A 17,429-nucleotide genomic window follows, 5' to 3' on the forward strand; every position below is an offset into this window, starting at 1 on the left:
TACTTGCTGACAGGAGATCAGAGCTGGAGACTGGTCTGGGTCAGGTCCCAGCCTGGGTCATTCCCAGCCTCAAAGCTGCCCCCAGGCCCAAGTGTGGTGTCACTTTTGCTCCATAAGTAACCCTGTTGCTGTGGGCACAGCTGCCATGCTGCACCCCAGAGGTGGCTGCATTTTGGTGGGGGGTGGGCAGCCACTACATGTCCTGCCCCATGTGGAGGCTGTAAAACAGAGGCGTTAGGTGAAGAGAAAGGCCCCACCCGGGTGCCCGACCGAAACTCCAAGGCGCATAGAGGAAGGTTTGTCCTGCCCTGGCTGAGGCCGGGTCTGGCAACCTAGGGACTTTCCTGGGTGAAATGAGGTCACTCTGCCAGGCAGTGCGGCCACAAACGGGCATTGTCTGCACTGAGGCACTGACCAAGCGGCCACCTGCCTGGGGTCACTGCACGGTAGGCGGAGTCAGCAGGCCCTGGGGTAGAACCCCGGAGTCCTGAGCGGCGCCAGGCCCCCGCCAAGGTAAACGGCTCCGCTGGGCTGCGGCCGCCCCCGGAGCAGGCGATTCGGGGCCGGCGCCTGCGGCTCCTGCACCTGCTTCCAGGCCGGAGGAGCCGCAGCCGCGAGACACCGCACCCCCCCCCGCCCAGCAGGCGGCAGGGCCCGGCGCAGAGCCCCTGAGTGCCGGTCCCGAGAAGGGCCGTGCCCGTCTGGGGCCGGGGCGCTGCGCGGGAGGGGGCCGGGTGCGGCCGATTTCTAACAGGATCCAGCAGCGGCCGGGCCCGGCTGAGGGGGTCCCAGGAGGCGACTCGCCCCTCCCCGCCTCCAGGAGCGGGCTGGCCCGGGTGCGTTCACCGGCGGAACTCCCTGCCGGGGTGCGCCCCACGGGCACGGACCCCCGGCCCCGCCCACGCGTGGGCCTCCCGTGACTCACGGGGTCACGTGGTGCCGCGGCCCCGCCCGCTGCCTGAGCGGAGACGAGTTGATCAAGTGACCGGGAGCAGCGGCGCCGCGGGCGGAGGTAGGAGAGCGGCTCCGGGGGGGGGTGTCTCGGGGGGGACGCGGCTTTGCGGAGGGCTCTGGGGGTGGCCCGCGGCTCAGCGCTGTGTCCCCGCAGGCGGCGAGCGGCGCGATGGCGGTGGAAGGTGGCATGAAGTGCGTCAAGCTGCTGCTTTTCTTCTTCAACTTCTTGTTCTGGGTGAGTCTCAGTCCGGTCCCCGGGACCCCCCGCTCGGCCCCCCACGAGCCCCCCGGGACCCCCTCGAACCCCCTGCTCGGCCCCCCACGAGTCTCCCGGGACCCCCCTTTTGGGATCGCCTGCTCGGCCCCCCACGAGCCCCGCTCGCCCCCCCCCACTAGGCCCCGCTTGGGAGCCGCTCCGCTCGCTCCCCCCGAGCCCCCCAGGACCCCCGCTCAGGTCCCACTGTGATTGCGCCCTCCCCCCCGGCTACTCGGGAGCCTTCCTTGCTGGTTCCTGGTCGTATTACCCCCCCAGCCCCCGGGGAGGCTCCACTGGTGGGGCCCAGGTTCCAGCCCGGCTCCGGGGGGGGGAGGGGGTTGGCCCCCTGCGGCTGGGCCTGACCTGGCCAGAGGGGCTGTGGGGTCCCAGCCGCCCTGTGGCAGACCAGGGGCTGGGCTACATGGGCTAGGCTGGCGGAGGCAGTTTGGCTGGTTACTCTGAGCCTGGGCCCCCGGGGCATTCGGAGCTGGGGGCTGGGCCCTTTCCTTTGGGGCCAGCTGGGGGGCTCCAGGGCCCATGCTGTAGCCAGCTCTGGTGGGTGCAGGCGGGGCTGTGGTCTGCCCTCCGTGGCCACAGGCCACTGATGCCCACAGCAGCGCTGCTAAGGCGGCCGCAGTCAAAGGGGACCGGGGAAGGAAATTGTCTGGGGTTGCCATGAACCTGCTGCCACTCTCCCCATGGTGGCCACAGTGGGGCTGGCCCCAGACTCCCTGCTGGCTCCTACCAAACTGGGACTCTCCCCTCCTGGTTCACAGTATAGGGGCTATGACCAAGTCCTGGGGTTCCATCTATAGCTGCTTGTAAAGGCGGTCTGGCTCTTGGCTAGCAATGTCAGGCGGAGTCTCTGGGACTCGCCAGCGAGTTAAAAGAGATCCCATGTAACGTGTGTGGAGGGTGAGAACCCAGCCCCGAACCGCAGGGAGGAGACGGGCAGGGCTGGCGGGTTGGGCCGTGAGGCTTTCTCTGGTGCTCCTGGGCAGGAAGTCTGCAGTGTGGCTCCCTGGGCATGGCTGACATATGTAGGGGGTGGATTGCGTGGTGGCCAGTAACCCTAAAGAGGACTAAGATGGGGAAGGGGCAGTGCCCCATCTCCTCCCACCCCCAGAGGAGCTGCTGGTAGCCTGCCAGTAGCTGCACTATTGACGTGCAGACAGCCACCATTAGGTTTCAGGAGTAACGCCCCAAGTAGCCAGTGCTGACTGGATGCCTGGCCAGGGTAGGCGCTGGGCAGGCAGTGCCAGGCTTCCTCGCCCTCACCTGGGGTCTCGCCTGCGCTTCTGGCCTGTTTGCTCCTTGACAGCCGTGCTGGGGCTACCCAGGCTGGTTTGTGGCCCCACTGGCCTGGGCACTGAGGGCGCTGATTCCCCTGGGTGTGCCGGCCCCCTGCGAGGGCCAAGCCAGTGTGATGCTGTCACCGTGTGGCCAAGGGGAAGTGGCTGGTGGGGAAAGAGTCAGGCAGAGCTCAACGGCTCTTGGCTTTGATCGTAATCGGGCCACGATTGGGCAACGGAGCTGGGGGGCTGTGACTGCAGCTGCTCCCTGGGCTGAGTCATGTTCACAGGCAGGAGGGGGCTGGTGGGCCCTGCTGGCTCCATAGCCGGAAGGAGCTGGTCTGGGAGGGGGGAGCAGCTCAGCTGTGAGGCGGGGCCCTGAGCCCAGCGCTGCTCAGAGCAGGGCGAGGGGACTGCCAGCCCCAGGAGCCCCTGGGCGGTGCCGTGCCAGGCGTGTGGCTGGCAGTGGGGCTCTGCGGTGGGTGTGGGCTGGCACTACGGTGGCACTAGCTGGGGGTGTCTCCCCTCTGGGCTGTGTGCACAAGGGTGGTGCCCGGCCGGATAACCTGACCCTCCCTTGCTGAGTAGCTCTGGGCGCAGCTGCTCTGTTTACCCTCCCACCCACGTTCCCCGGCAGGTAAACACACCTGGGCGGAGCGTGGGGCTTTCCTGGGGCCCTTGATGGCAGCACCAGGGATCTGCCTCTGGCCTCTGCCTGGAACCTGGTTCCCCCCCACGCCCGTCCTGCTGCGTAAAACTCTGTGGTAGCGATGGGCCAGGAGCCGCATAAGCTGGAGCCCCCCCTGCTCTAACTACTGGGCTTCACTCTCCCCGTGTGCTGGGCTGGGCACCCTGGAGGCCTGGCTTCCTGCGCCCTCCCTGGCAGCCCACCCGGGGAGGTGGGCCGGGGCCAGGCCTGCCCCTACGGCAGCCTGCCAGAGGCAGAGGGAGGTGCTTGGCTGCCGGGCTCTGCCCCTTGGCAGGGGTTTGCGGCTAACGTGGCAGCCGCCCGCCCTGAGCGCCGGAGCCAGGCACCTCCCGGGATCCCGGCTGGGACGGGCGTACTTGGCGTCGGCCCCTGTGGCAGGCGAGGCGCTGCTGGGATCCTCTGCCCCCTTCGAGGCCTCCCAACGAGCAGGCCGGAAACCCAGGCTCCATCTGAGGGCTTGAATCGCCGCTCCCCGCCCACGGGCCTGGCTGTGCTGCAGGGCTCGTTCTCTGCTCAGTGCCCCTCCCCCGGCCTTGTCGGACCATCACACCCCCGCCCCCCGTTCCAGCCGATCCCAGAGCCCCTGCTGAGCAGGGAGAAAGGGGGATCCCCAAGTTGGGGGCACAGGACCTCCCAGGGGACTCTCCCAAGTAGTTACAGTGCTCAGGCCTAGGGGTCGTCCGGCCCCAAGGGCTCTGCCACCCCCAGCTCTGCCCTGCTGGTACCAAGTGGCCCTTTTTCGGCCATGGGGAGGGGGGCGTAGGCTACAGCTGAGCTGTACCCGCCTTGCCCAGCAGAGGGCTCTGGGGCAGGCACCCCGAATGTGCCCTCCACCCCAGGGTACCTTGGCCCCTGCTTGACTCTGAGTGACCCTGCCTGGGCTCTCCTGCCCCCTCCTGTCACCCCTCTGCCTGTCCCTGCCACCAGGGCCACCCTCTCTGGTCCGTCTGGGATCCCAGCTGGGGCAGGGGGTGAGTGGAGTTTGCAGCCATGGCATCTGTGTTCCTTGGGCCGGGACAGGTGAACAGGGCTGGGCTATTTGGGAAAGGGGTGGGGGCGATATTGCAGGGCAGGGAGGCAACGTTGCACGGAGTTGTGCTTTGAGATCCTGAGACGGGGTAGGGTGGGGGGAGGAGGCCTCGGTGGGTCTCTCTGTGGGATGCCAGAGGGAGGGGACCCGCTGGGAGGGGGAAGGGGATGCCTTTCTCCAGCTCTGCTGCTGTGAGGCTTGCTGCCCCGCCCCGCCCCAGCGGTGGCTGCATTTCAAGCAGGGCCTCAGTGCTGGGCCTGACTTGTGCTTCGGGGTCCCCAAGGGGAACAGAAGCTCTTGCTGCAAAGAGAGCTGCTCTCGGAGGTCGCCAGGACTGGCACTCGCAGCCACCTTTCACCCCAGGCACAGGTGACGCCCCATCTGCTGCCAGCAGTGCAGGGCTGTGACACACAGCTGAGCAGCTCAGGCGCCAACCAGCAGAGGAGAGGTGGGCAGCAGGTGCTGAGCCGGGGCATTTGTTCACTGGTTCGGGGCATGGCTGCCACGCGTGGGCTGACCTTCCCTGTTTCTGCCCCAGCTGTGTGGCATCGCCCTCATTGTCATCGGGATCTACGTGCAGATCGAGCTCAACAGCACGCTGATCATGCGAAGTGCTTCGGCCTCGGGCGCCCCCATCGTCATCATTGCCGTGGGCGTCATCATCTTCTTCGTCTCCTTCTTTGGCTGCTGTGGGGCCTGGAAGGAGAATTACTGCATGGTCACCACGGTGAGGGCGGGGCTGGCAGAGGGCTATGGGGTGGGTTTCGGGGCTGGGCCAGTGGGGCCTGTGGGTTGGGTTTGTGGGGGCTGTGGGTTGGGAGTGGGGGCCGGGCCAGCATGGCCTATGGGTCGGGTTTGGGGGTAGGGGCTGTGTGTCGAGTTCCGGGGGGCACAGCTCACCCCACTCTGCACTCTTCCCCAGTTCGCCATTCTGCTCACCATTATCTTCCTGGTGGAGATCGCAGCTGCCATCGCTGGGTACATCTTCAAGGACAAGGTGGGCATCTCAACTGCACAGGGGCGCCTCGGGGGGGAAGCTTTCGGGGCTGCCAGGGGCAGCCAGTGGGCCCCAGCCTGGGGTGGGGGATGCGAGAGCTCACAAGGGCCTGTCCTGCCCCTGCGCTCTCTCCCCACGGAGCTCTGACCCGCCTCTTTCTCCCAGGTCCAGTCGCTGCTCCAGGACGGGCTGCAGGACTCAATGAGGAAATACACCAGTGACAAGGTGATAAAGGACACCATCGACGACCTGCAGAAGCGAGTGAGTGGAGTGGGGTGCTGTGATCTTTGACCCCTTTGGGGCAGGAAGGGTGTAACCTTTGACCCCATTGGGTGAGGAGGCACGACCTTTGACCTTTGTGGGGTGCTGCAGTCTGGCTTGAATTTCCCTCATGCAGTTGGGAAGGAAACCCAACCCCTGCTCTGACCGCTAGACCTGCTGCCCCTTGGCGTGCCAGCGCGAGGCTGGACGGCTCCGGCTTGCTCTGACCTCTCCCCGCTTCACAGTATTCCTGCTGCGGGGCCAAAAACTACACAGACTGGTTCTCCATCCCTGAGTTCAAGGCTAACAACAGCGTCCCCCAGTCCTGCTGCCTGGCGAACGCCACCTCGACCTGCAACGTCAACCCCACGTCCGACACCATCAACCGCGAGGTGAGTGCTGGGATGGGGCTCGGGCAGGGGGTGGGGCTGGGGGCGGGGCTAAAGGGGTGGGGGCAGGGCAGGATTAGGCCACAGCCCTGAGCAGCCCCGTCTGCTGCCCTGCAGGGCTGTGCTAAGAGCATCGAAGCCTGGCTGAAGAAGCACGTCGTGGTGGTGGCAGCTGTGGCCCTGGGCATTGCCTTCTTCGAGGTACCGGCCGCGGGGTGGGCTGGGCACAGGGTGGGGGCTGGGGGGGGCCAGGCGGGGTGGCTTTCCCTTCCTCCATCCCTCGGTGGGCGGAGCTCATGGGCACAGGGGGCTCCTGTGGGCGGGGCTGCGGCAGACCAAGGGTTAACACGGGGCGCTGGCCTGACGCCCTCTCTGCTCTCACAGCTCCTGGGCATCATCTTCGCCTGCTGCCTCATGAAGGGCATCCGCAGCGGCTACGAGGTCATGTAGCCCACGGGGCGGCTGGCGGGGCCCCGGGGCTGGAGAATGGGGCGTCTGCCCCTTTAAGCCATCGGACCCGCCTCCTTCCTACGCGCACCCGGGGGCAGCACCGGCCTGCAGCTGGTACCGTGTTTCCTCTAAGGGACGGGCAGCAGGTGCCTTAATGATTTGCCAAATCCCCTTCCCTTTTCTTCCTGCGGCCGCCCCTCGTCGTGCCTGTCTGCAGGGCGGGGGGGCTGGGGTGTTGGTACCTTTGAAGATGTGGTGGTGTGGGGGGGGCTGTAATATTTTGGAAATAAAAAGCTTCTCCCGATTGCTGCCTTCTGCCGCCTCGTGGGCCCCTCTGGTCCCTGGGGCCAGGGCAGGAGCCTGAGGTGGGCTGGGGCGAGGGGAGATCTGGCCTCACCCTGTCTGGCATCGGGGGATCCCCACCCCCAGCACACCCCGTTTTCAAGTCCAGGCTGTGCTGCTCTGGGAGGCGGGGCTGAGGCAGCTTCCTGCTGTCCTGTGGGGGGCCCAGTGGGGCGTTATCGGCGCTGTCTGCGGGCGAGACATGGCGCTCGGTGGGGGTGGGCCAGTGCCAGGGGAGGGCACCTGGCAGCACACACAGAACAGGGGGTCTCCATGTGGGGGGGGGGGTCCGGGGAGCGCCCCCGGGGGTAGTGTTCACTCTTGCAGCAGCAGCCTGGGGGTGGGGAATGAGTGTTTGGGGGCCCCCCCATCCCCCTGCACAGCCTTCTAGCTCAGGGCAGAGCAGGAGCTGAGTGGCCACTAACCACACCAAGAATCGTACGGCTTGGGCTGGCTGGTTGTGCTGGACAGGTGCCCCTCCCTGGGAGCTGGATGGGAGGGGCTGGGCTGGTTCCGTCTTTTTCAGCCCCGAAGGACTCCAGCAGCTGTTCCATGTCCTGGCCACTCCCCTCAGGAAGGGTCATGCTTCCTGCGGCAGGAACAGGGCAGGGGCAGCGCCAACGGGGCCCCGGAGGGTGGGTGGAGACCAGAGAGGCCATGCTGTGCTGAGCTCCAGGGAGCTGGGCCCTTGCCAAGCCAGCTGGAGCCCCTGGGCTGTGGGGTCTGTGGGGTGGGGCCCAGCGTGTGGCAGGGAGGGAGGAGTTGACTTTTTATGGGTTGAGGCTCTGGCATAGTTGCTCCCCTCACTCGCCACCCATAGCCCTGCCAGCCCGGCCAGTGCCCCCCACTCCCGACCCACAGCCCTGCTTGTCCTCTCTCGTCTGCTCTCTTCCAAACTAAACCAGCCCAGTGGTTTTGCTCTCCCTTCCTAGTTCCTGTGCTCTAGACCTTTAATCTCTTGTCCCTCTTCTCTGGACCTTCTCCAGTTTCTCTGCATCTTTCCTGAAATGTGCCGCCGGGAGGGTGGACGCAAGACGCCAGCTGAGGCCTGAGTGGGGCAGGGTGGGGTGGATGGGATGGCTGCTCACGTCTTGCTCACCACCCTCCTGTTCGCCCAGCCCAGACCGATATTGGGTTTTTTTGCACAAGCGTCACACGGGTGACTCATTTAGCTTGTGGTCCACTCTGACCCCCAGATCCCCAGCTGCAGTTCTCCCTCCTACGCAGTCACTTCCGGGGGAGTGGGGGGGGGTGTGTGTGTGAGAGAGAGAGAGATTGATAGGATGGGCAGACCCTGGGGGAGGAGGGATGGCGTTACCCCAGCTGGTCACAGTGCAGGGTGCAGAAGCCCAGGGCTGGGGACCAGTCTGGGAGCCTGGCCTTTAAACAGGGCTGTCTCAGTGGCCCAGGAGTGGGAGCCCAGGGGCCCAGTGTCTGGCCTGCGGCTGGAAGTCTCCACCAGCTCCGGCGGGAGCCTGGCCCAGTGCAGCCCTCAAGAGTCCTGCTCCCCCCACTGCGCAGAGCTGGGGGCTGGCACGTGGCACCGCGCGGCAGGGAGCATGGCCAGAGCTGAGTGGGCCAGGCCTGGCGCCCTGGGGAGCTGGTTTATTTCCAACAGGCTGGAGGGTGCAGGGGCTGGGTGGCATTCCTGGGTCTGGCCGCAGGGCCAGGGCTAGCGCATGCGCTGGGCTGGCTTTGGCAGGATGGTGGCCAGCACGAAGTCCACCAGGAAGGTGGGCAGGTAGGAGGCCGGCAGCCAGAGCAGCTTGGCATCCCAGCCGGCGCTGTAGCGCGTCCGCGGGTGCTTGGCCTGCAGCGCGTGCTCCATGCAGCTGGTCACCTTGGTCAGGTCCGCGTCACAGATGAAGTTCATGATGAGCCGCTGCACTTTCAGGTCTGGGGGGAGGGGCATTGGTCAGGAGAGGGCGGGGCTCAGGCCAGGCCACACCCCCCAGCTCCTATTCCTGCTTTCTGGGCCGCTGGCCATGCAGCCTGTCCCCCTCCCACCCCAGGATGGAGCCACCCCCAGGGAGATGCAGCCACCTCGGGGCTGGAGCACGGCAGCTGTGTGGGCAGGGAGCCCTGGCCTGGCACTGAGAGTTAACGGCGGGGGAGGGGGTTCAGCTCAGCAGCAGCTGGAGGTGGGAGTTGAGGGTAGGAAGTGAAGGCAGCTCCTGCCTCCAGTGCAAGGCCGAGCACTTCCTGGCTTTCCAGGGCCGTGATCTTCTCGTGCCCTTGGCTCTGCCCCGGGCAGCAGGAGGGAGGGGCTCCCAGCCAGGGAGAGCTGCCTAATGGCTCCAGAGGCTGGACTGGGATGGAGGGAGGTGGACACAGGACGACCTAGGATGGGAGCATGGGTGACTCAGTTCCCCGCCAACAGCTGGGTGGCCCCAGCTCTATTGTGTGGCTGGGGAAACTGAGGCAGGGGAGCAGGCAAGTGATGGGCTTGAAGGGGGAGGATGGGGGCAGAGGCCAGGTCCCTGCTTCCCCTGGGCCTGCACCCCCAGCCCCTGGGGGGGGACTCACTGCATCAGCCCAGGGCACCCTGGCACTCACACTGCTGGAAGAAATCTTCCCCATAGCTCTGCCGGGCCTCGGGGGGCAGCTGGTCCCACAGCTGCTGTAGCGACGCCTCGATGGGGCCCAGGCTGGTCACGGCAGTCTTGAAGAAGCCGGGTTCCACAATGGACACCCGCACCCCGAAGTGGTGCATGTCCCGCCTGTGGGGGGCACAGGAGTGAGCGGGATACACCCCCGCGGGGAGGTGCCAATTCTGAATGGCGCCCAGGGCACTGCCTGTGGCCAACTCTCTCTTGAGGGACCACAAGATGGGGGTAGGGCAAGAACTCAGGAGTCCTGGCTCCCAGCGCCCCTGCTCTAACTACTAACCCCCCTTCCCACTGAGCCTGGCTGGGAACCCAGGAGTCCTGGCTCCCAGCCCCCTATTGTAACCACTAAATGCCACTCCCCACTGAGCCTGGGTGTGAACCCAGGAGTCCTGGCTCCCAGCCCCTGTGCTCTAACCAGTAGCCCCCACTTCCCAAGGGGGACCCCAGGAGTCCTGGCTCCCAGCTTGTTCAGCGCCAAGGGCTGGGGGCGACTGGCCGGCTCTGAGCCGATGCCTGCTGGGTGCCAGTGGTGGTGGTGGCGGGGGCTCACCGCAGGCTGTCGGAGAAGGCCTCCACGGTGTACTTGGAGATGCAGTAGCCGCCCCCGTTGGCCGAGAGCCGCCCCAGCACGCTGGAGGTGTTCACAACGCGGCCCCCGGCCCGCTTCAGCAGCGGCAGGAAGGCGAGGGTGACTTCAATGAGGCCGAAGGTATTGACAGCCAGGACCTGGCGGAAGTCCTGGATCTGCATCCACTCCGTGGGGCCGATGGGATTTGCCACCCCGGCATTGTTCACTAGCCCGAAGAGGCCTGCAAGGGAGCCGGGGCGCTGGGCGGGGGGGCCTGTGGTCTGCCCCGGAGCCCTCCCAGCACCTGGGCTCCCCCTGCCTCTGGGGTCTCCCAGAGTCCTGTCCCCCACAGAACCCCCTGACGGGAGGCCCCCAGCACCCCTTCCTCCCAGGGCATCCCCCTGCTGGGAGCCCCTCCAACACCTCCCCCACCCCTCTCACCTTTCTCGCCCACCTCAGCCTGCACCCAGGCCACGGCCCGCTGGATGCTGGGGGTGCTGGTGATGTCCAGCAGGGTGGTGCGCAGGCCGGGCATGCTGGCGCGCTGCAGGGCCTCAGCCCCCTTCTCGGTCAAGCAGCCGGCCAGCACGTGGAAGCCCTTCCTGGCCAGCTGCTTGGCCAGCAGGTTCCCGAATCCTGAGTCGCAGCCCGTGATGAAGACGTGCTTGTCGTGGAAGGTGGCCAGGGTCTGGCGGTCCCGCAGGTACCAGCCCAGAGCCCACACAAGGGCCACCAGGCCCACCCAGACCCACATGGCTGCGCCTGTGGCCAAACACCAGCCTCAGAGCCAGGCCCCTGGTGGGGGCAAGCAATAGATCCAGGCGTCCTGGGGCACCCGGCCCAGCCCTGCTATAGCCATTAGGCCCCACTTGGCTCCTGCGGCTGCCAAGGAACCCAGGAGTCCGAGGTGGGTAACGTGACAGGGCTGCCCCCCCATGCTTGGCACTGGGGTGGGGGGTGGCTGTGCCCAAGGTTGCACGTTGCTGCTGTTAGGGAGTCCTGGGTCCACCCCTCCCCCAGCACATTCTAGCCTCCAGGGGGGGTGCTGGACTCTGCCCTTGGGGGTGGCTCCCGTTCCCCCATTACGGAACCTCGTATCCCCCCCCACTGTTGCTGGGGGGGGGCATCTCCCAAGTTCTGCCCCTCCGCTGCAGGGGGCACAGAACTGGTCCAGCTGCTCCATGGGAGAGGGATATAACCCAGCCGGACCCCTGGCTGAGCACATCTGGGGCTGGCCTGTCCTGCCCCTGCCTGTGCCCCCCGCCTCCATTCCCAAGGGATTGGCCCGATCCTGCCCCCCCCACCCCCGCAGGTGCTGATGCCTGCAGTGGCAGGGTTACCGGAGGGACCCGCTGTCCCCACCCAGGACCCAGCAACCAAGGGCCTGGGCACCAGCGCAGGCTCCAGGCCCACCTGGGTGACATGGGAAGAGGCTCCACATCATGGCATGGCCTCCCCCGATGCACTGTTCCAGGTGGGTAAACTGAGGCTCGCGTGGTGGGGGCTGGCACACGGGCACACCACAGCACCAGGAGGGCTGGGAACAGAGCTCAGGCTCCTGCTTTCCGCTCTGCTGCCCCCCAGGGCTGCTAGGGAGACCAGCTGCAGCCGGGCACACATGGGGACATCCCTGCCTGAGGGGCTCATCCCGCCGCCCCCCCCCCGCCCCGGCAGGCCTGCAGCCCCCTGCACGCCAGGGCCCCGGGCAGGGCCAGCTGCCAGGTCCTACCCCACCCCACAGCCCAGCCAGGCGACGGTGAAGCCCTCCCTGCCCCCCATACTGCTGCCCCCCCCCCCTCCCGGCGCCTGACCCTGCTTCCCTGTGCTGCCTCCCCCACCCAGCCTGGCCCCCTGCCACCTTCGCCCACCTACCTGCCTGCTGTCCAGAGCAGCTCGGCGCTGGGTCCTCCCGCCCTAGCTGAGCTACTCGAGTTCTGCCCCAGTCCAAGTCTGCTCAGGCAGATTTCCCAGCCTTCCCCCCCACAGGGCGGGCCCTGAAGCATTAACCCTTGGGGCCCTGCACAGAGCTCCCCCCCAGGAGGGGATGGGCTCGGCCGGAAGCGCCAGGGTCCTTACAACCCAGGGAAGGGGCAGGGCCAGCTCTGTGCCAGGCCAGGGCAGGAGGCAGCAGTAGGGCCCTGCAGCCCCCGGTAGGTGAGGGTGTAACCGGCGAGAGCGTAAGCAGGGCCCAGCATGGCCAGGCCAAGCAGAGGGGAGATGGTGAACAGGGGCATGACTGGACCATGCTGGGGACTGCAGTCACTCCACACGGGTCACTGGTGGGCCCTGCCCCACCCTGCCAGGGGGTGAGATGCCAAGGACAGTAGCTCTGGGTGTCCCCCCAACACTGGGGGTGGAGGGGGACTAGTGGTTAGAGCAGAGGGCTGGGTCCTGTCCTCAGCTCTGCTCTGATTCCATGCATGACTGCTCCGTGCCTCAGTTTCCCCAGCTGGGCAGTGAGCTGGGGGGCAGCCATATGGTTGCAGCGAAGCGGAGCTGGGCAGATGGGGCCGGCTGGGCAGGGGATGGTTACACAGGCCCTGGTGGCTGGCATGGAGCAAGACCCTCCCTGCCCTGGGCCCCAGGCCTGGCCCAGCCCAGCTGCGCAGGGGGCTGCAGCCCCCAGGAGCATGTGCTGAGCATGGGGCTGGGGCGGGATTAGCGGGTGTCCAGCTCACAGGGCTCCTTTGTCCGTGGCTCAGGCACAGGCGGATTTAAGTGTGAAAGAGGATTTGGGGGCCGGGGCTGGATACCGTGTCTGGCGCTAACCCCCTGCCTGGCTGGGCAGGATCCGGTACCGCCAGCACCCCCAGCCCCTAGGAACTGCCCCCCCTGCTGGAAGCTGCCCCCAGCCATTGCTCCTGCCCCCCACATGAGCTGCCCCAACCAGTGCTCCTGCCCCGCCCCGCTGCAGAGGTTGGGCTCCTGTAACCCCGGCCCCGCACCACACAGAGGCTCTGACAGGCGGCCTAGTCTGGTTTAAGGGCTGTGTTTTATTACATTTCCCAGCCCGGCCCCTGCTGCACGTGGGGTGGAAGGGGCAGATCTCGCCTCAGTCGGAGTGCCCCAAGCCAGCTGCCCCTGCAGGGTACTGCTCAGTGCACCAGCAGGCCAGGCTCCCCTGGGGCCAGGGACCAGCTGGCCCAGCAGCCGCCAGTGCTCAGAGCGACTTGGGACTGGCAGGAGGGCTGAGTTTCAGCAGCCGCTGGCTGTGGCTCCCCAGGGCAGCAGCAGTGTGGGGGACACCGCCTGGGGCCAGGAGCATGTGCAGGGCAGAACAGGTTGTTCCTCCTTTCCCCCCGGCCCATAGGCAAAGGGCAAAGAGGTAGGCCTCACGGCTGCCCATCCGCACCAGGAGAGGGGCAGCACAGGGACTCGGGGGGCGGAGGGCAGCACGGCCAGGCCAGCAGCGCGGGGACTCAAGGGGCGGAGGGCTGCAGCTGCCCCTTGCAGACGTACTCCAAGGCCGTGGCGATGGTCCGCATGTCCATCTCGATGCTGCGCGCCCAGTTCTCCACGTCGCCGATCTCCTGTTGGGGGAGGAGAGCTCTGCACCCCAGCACCCTGCACTGCCCTGCCTGGGCCTCGGGGTGCGGTGGGGCCCACAAGCAGGGGGCTGGGGGTGCCCAGCGTGCTTGTCTCCTCTCAGGCCACCAGGTGGCGCACATCCCCCATTTATATCAGCACCGGGCACAGGACAGCAGCCACCAGTAGGGGGAGCTCCTCCCGCACAGGGTGACCCCCAAACTCCACCGGTGCCCCCCATTCCCCACCTGCAGCACAGCCCACCCTGGGCCCCGCAGTACAGCTCTGCTAGTGCCCCTCATTCCCCTCCTGCAGCCCCAGCCCTGCCAGCCCCGCCCCGCCCCGCCAGGCCTGAACAGCTCCTGAGCACAGAGCACCAGTGGTGCTGAGCCACCCCATTCCTCGCAGCCAGGCAGGTGAGGCTGCTGCCTCGTTGCACCAGTGCCCTGCAGCCCAGGGTCTGGGAGCCAGCAAAGGCAGGGCCCAGCCCCCAGCTGCGGGAGGCACAGCAGCCTCTCAGCAGTGGCAGGGAGCTGCCCATGCCAGGCAGGCAGGGCGTCTGGCACCAGGCTGGGGGGAGGTGGCTGTGCACACACGGCTGTGCCAGTCCTGCTGGGTGGGCCAAGGGGGCGAGTTGGGCACCTCGGGTGGCTCAGCCTTCGTGCAGCGAAGGGCGCCAGCCGGCTGCCCCCACGGCCGACAGGCACAAAGGCAGCTTTCAGGGCTTGGCCAGCCAGGCTCAAAGGGCCAATTCTCTGCCCTGGAGCCTGTGCTGCGGGGGGCTGGAGGGAGACCAGGTGGCGTGGGGAGAGGGCAAGGGCAGTAGGACAGGGGCACAGGGAGGGGGCAGTGCCCTGAGGGTGTCTCAGGCCTGCGTCACCATCCAGTGGTGCCATCTCCTCCCTGCTCCACACCACTCCCAGCAGCTGGGGCCCAGGGAAACCAGAGCGCTCCCCTGGCAGCGGCGTGCCTGGAGGCAGAAGGGCAACTGCCTGGGGGGGGGCAGGCAGGAGGTGGCCCCCCAGGTGGCCAGGGCAGGGGGGCTCTGGGCAGGCAGGGCAGACAGACCTTGAGTGCCTGGTTGAAGTTCTCCACCATGCTTATCCACTGGCCTGTCTGCTTGGCAAACTGGGCTGCTTGGATCTGCAACGTCTTCACCTCCTGGTCCAGCTTCCTCTGGTTCACGTAGGCCTGGGCCACCCTGGGCAGCAGGGCAAGGGGGGGTCAGCTCCTGCCCCTCTGCACAAGGCCATGCACCCCCTGCTGTGTCTCCCCCTTCAGCCCCCGCAGCCGTTGGCTGGGATCCTGTGGCTCACAAGGGGCAGGCCCGAGGGAACAGGCTGGGCGGAGGCAAACGCTGGGAGTCCAGGACCAGGGAAGTTCCCAAGCTGGAGCAGCTTAGCGGCTTTGCAGCATCTGGGAGCCATTAGTGGGCCCCGGGGGTGCCTGGTTCTCAGCGGGGGCAGCACGGGCAGGGGAAAGGGTCCAGAACACACCAGGACCCCAGAGCAGGGAAGGGATTAGCTGACAGCTGGAACGGGATGTTCCAGGCAAGGGGGAGGCCCCTGGGCTAAGCCAGCGTCTCTGTGTGCAGTGTGGACGGCAGCTGCGGCAGCTGTTCCGCCCGAGGGACGCGCACTAGGGAGCAGCGCCGACTCTGGGAACGGGACCCAGGAATCCTGCCTCCTAGGGGCCCTGCTTTAGCCATTAGCCGCACGGCCCCTGCAGCTCCCAGCTCCTCCCCAGGGGCTTTGACCTCTCTGCTGGGACCCCAGTAGGGGTGGTGGGCTAAGCAGGGCTCTTCCCATCCAGAAAATGGCCGAGACCCAGCATGTTTGTTTCACACCAGAGATGCCTCTTACTTTCCCTAGTGCCCGGCATGGCCAACGGATGCCACCAAGGGCTGCCCTCCTCCCGCAGGCCCAGGGGCTGCCATGCCCAGCCTGGCCCAGCTCAGGAAAATTATTTTCCCCAGGTGCTAAGAACACAGCTGCTCTAGCCACAAGCTCCAGCTCAGCCGTGGGCATCTCTGCTGGGGTCAGCGCTGTGTCCTGCTGCCTCCCAGAGCCTGCTGGGAGCCTCCCACGACGCTGACCAAAGCCCTTACACCAATTCCTTCCAGGCCTTTGCCAGGAGGAGCTGAGGGGCTGTTTCCCAGACCAGGGGAGGGGCTCAGTGGCTGGCAGGGCCGGCTGGCCAGGTGTCTACGGAGGGAGGGGCTAGCTGCCCAGAAGCCAAACAGCTCCCTCGGCACGCTGTGGAATGCAGCCACACTTGGAACACAGCTGCAATGCCCCTCTGCCAAGTCACTCCCGCACGAGGGGCGAGACTCACGGCAGCAGAACTTCTCCATCCGACGGTTCCACCGGCTACTGGCCCCCCCAGCCCCAGTGCTGTTCAGAGATGCAGGAACCCCAGTGCTGTTCGGAGATGCAGGAATCGCAGCCTGGATGCCCCCCTGCTCCCGGCTCTGCTCCAGCCTCTCTGCCCACCTGATCTCCTGGTCTAAGAGACAGCCCCCCTCTCAGCCTGCCAGTGCCACCTCCAAGCCCCACGGAGCAGACAACAAGCCCACCCCTTTACCCTCGCCCAGCCAGGCTGCCTCTACCCCCTCAGACCCTCTCCAGCAGCACCAAGCGCAGTGCAGTTTGGTCACCACACCCCAGGCAAACCTCCTGCCTCACAGCGGAGACTGCCCATGTGGTGCTGGACAAGACAGCGGGCACCGGGCTGAGCCCTGATAATCTCATGCCACGTGAGCCACTGGACAGTTTCGCTCGCTGCTGCCCTGGAGATCCCACCCTGCCCTGGGGTACCACCGGGAAACGCCCGTCAGCCTGCGCTGGGCTGGGCACGCTGAGCCACCAGGCGGCTGTGCCACTCACCCCACGTTCAGGTGGTCCGTCAGGGCCTCGGTCAGGCAGGTGGCTGCAGCGATGGCCTCTCGCCGCCGCCGCTCTGTGGGAAAGGCCCCAGCCCCTCATTGCCTGCACAGCAGGGACCCTTTCAGGACGTCTCCCCAGCGCCCATCCCGGAGCTGCCACAGGGCACCGAGAAAAGGGCCGGCCCCCTGGCGGGGCAGGACCCCCTCGGCTCTGCCGGGCACCGAAACACCAGTGCAGAGCGAGGGGCGTCCGCAGGGGCAGCGCCCTGGGGAAGGGCTGCGCGGCCGGAGGGTGTTGGGGTGGCAGGGGGGTTGGCTCCTGGGGCCACGCCCGGGTGGGGGGGCAGGGCTGGGTGTATCCGCTGGGCAGGTGGACTGGGGGGAAGGCCTCAGGACTCCTGGGTTCCGAGTCAAACTGGGTGCCTCAGTTTCCCCACACATGAAGTGGGGAGGCCCACCCCCCCGGTGGTGTCCCCAGCTGGGACAGAGCGACGTCATTACAAACCGTGACGCCATGAGGTGACGTCACGAACACCATCACTGTCCCGCCGAGGCTCCAGGGCGTTCGCCGTCGGGGTGACGTCATCATGCGGCGCCGAGCCGCGCCCGAGGCGTGGCGCGACAGGGACGGGCAAGCCAATAGGAACCAGGCGCGGGCCGGGGTGGTTGCCATGGACACGCCGGGGAGCCCCACCCCCCGCGGGGTCTCACCTTGCAGCTCGCGCCGCTCGCTCTGCTTGGCCTGGTGCTCGCGCAGCAGCCGGGACAACATGGCGGGGCGGGGCACGTGACGGGGGCGGGGCTTTGGGCGCCGGCTCGGGCGGGGGGCGGGGCGCGGGGCGGGGGCGGGGCTTTGGGAGCCGGCTCGGGCGGGGGGCGGGGTTAGACGCCGCCTGTCAGTCAATGCCGGGCGGGGTGTCGGGGCTCAGTTCAGCCCGTGGCCGGCCCCGCCCCCGAGCAGCTCCGCCCCCGCCCCCCCGGGCTGGCGGGGGCGCTGCGAGCGGGGGCGAGGCCCTTGCAGAGCCGGGAGCGGGACCCCACGACAAAGGCGGCCTGTGCGCTGCGGGGGGCCGGGCCCCGCCCCGGGCGAGGGCCTCTGGAGCCCCGGTAGCTGCGGTGCGCAGCCCCTGGGCCGCCCTGGGGCCCGATCCTGGGGTTGCTGA

General features: G+C 67.4%; 3 protein-coding genes across 3 annotated transcripts; 1 reads left to right on the top strand and 2 right to left on the bottom strand.

Annotated features, from left to right (window-relative positions):
- Nucleotides 1-936: 936 nt before the first annotated feature.
- On the top strand, nt 937-6,586 carry CD63 (CD63 molecule). Its single transcript, XM_074980217.1, has 8 exons — nt 937-1,012; nt 1,109-1,189; nt 4,780-4,968; nt 5,164-5,238; nt 5,404-5,499; nt 5,745-5,891; nt 6,006-6,089; nt 6,273-6,586. Exons 2-8 carry the CDS (start codon nt 1,124-1,126, stop codon nt 6,336-6,338), a joined length of 723 nt encoding a protein of 240 aa, XP_074836318.1. The 5' UTR covers nt 937-1,012; nt 1,109-1,123; the 3' UTR covers nt 6,339-6,586.
- Nucleotides 6,587-8,250: 1,664 nt separating this feature from the next.
- Nucleotides 8,251-11,775, bottom strand: RDH5 (retinol dehydrogenase 5). Its single transcript, XM_074979838.1, has 5 exons — nt 11,730-11,775; nt 10,299-10,619; nt 9,840-10,098; nt 9,237-9,400; nt 8,251-8,576 (listed from the first exon to the last, which is right to left on the bottom strand). Exons 2-5 carry the CDS (start codon nt 10,609-10,611, stop codon nt 8,353-8,355), a joined length of 960 nt encoding a protein of 319 aa, XP_074835939.1. The 5' UTR covers nt 10,612-10,619; nt 11,730-11,775; the 3' UTR covers nt 8,251-8,352.
- A 1,055-nt stretch (nt 11,776-12,830) lies between these two features.
- On the bottom strand, nt 12,831-17,061 carry BLOC1S1 (biogenesis of lysosomal organelles complex 1 subunit 1). Its single transcript, XM_074979857.1, has 4 exons — nt 16,978-17,061; nt 16,268-16,340; nt 14,451-14,583; nt 12,831-13,387 (listed from the first exon to the last, which is right to left on the bottom strand). The coding sequence occupies exons 1-4, from the start codon at nt 17,036-17,038 to the stop codon at nt 13,277-13,279; spliced, it is 378 nt and encodes a 125-aa protein (XP_074835958.1). The 5' UTR covers nt 17,039-17,061; the 3' UTR covers nt 12,831-13,276.
- Between the last annotated feature and the right edge of the window lie 368 nt (nt 17,062-17,429).

Source organism: Carettochelys insculpta, chromosome 29 (genome assembly GCF_033958435.1).
Source record: "Carettochelys insculpta isolate YL-2023 chromosome 29, ASM3395843v1, whole genome shotgun sequence".
Classification (NCBI taxonomy): domain Eukaryota; kingdom Metazoa; phylum Chordata; order Testudines; family Carettochelyidae; genus Carettochelys; species Carettochelys insculpta.

Coding starts and splice junctions, on each gene's coding strand:
- RDH5 (XM_074979838.1), bottom strand. CDS start 10,611: ATGTGGGTCTGGGTGGGCCTGGTGGCCCTTGTGTGGGCTCTGGGCTGG. Junction 10,099..10,298: donor GGCTGAGGTGGGCGAGAAAG/GTGAGAGGGGTG, acceptor GCTCCCTTGCAG/GCCTCTTCGGGCTAGTGAAC. Junction 8,577..9,236: donor GGAAGATTTCTTCCAGCAGT/GTGAGTGCCAGG, acceptor CCCTCCCCCCAG/ACCTGAAAGTGCAGCGGCTC.
- BLOC1S1 (XM_074979857.1), bottom strand. CDS start 17,038: ATGTTGTCCCGGCTGCTGCGCGAGCACCAGGCCAAGCAGAGCGAGCGG. Junction 16,341..16,977: donor CGAGCGGCGCGAGCTGCAAG/GTGAGACCCCGC, acceptor CCTTTCCCACAG/AGCGGCGGCGGCGAGAGGCC. Junction 13,388..14,450: donor ACTTCAACCAGGCACTCAAG/GTCTGTCTGCCC, acceptor CTCCCCCAACAG/GAGATCGGCGACGTGGAGAA.
- CD63 (XM_074980217.1), top strand. CDS start 1,124: ATGGCGGTGGAAGGTGGCATGAAGTGCGTCAAGCTGCTGCTTTTCTTC. Junction 1,190..4,779: donor TCTTCAACTTCTTGTTCTGG/GTGAGTCTCAGT, acceptor TTTCTGCCCCAG/CTGTGTGGCATCGCCCTCAT. Junction 4,969..5,163: donor ATTACTGCATGGTCACCACG/GTGAGGGCGGGG, acceptor ACTCTTCCCCAG/TTCGCCATTCTGCTCACCAT.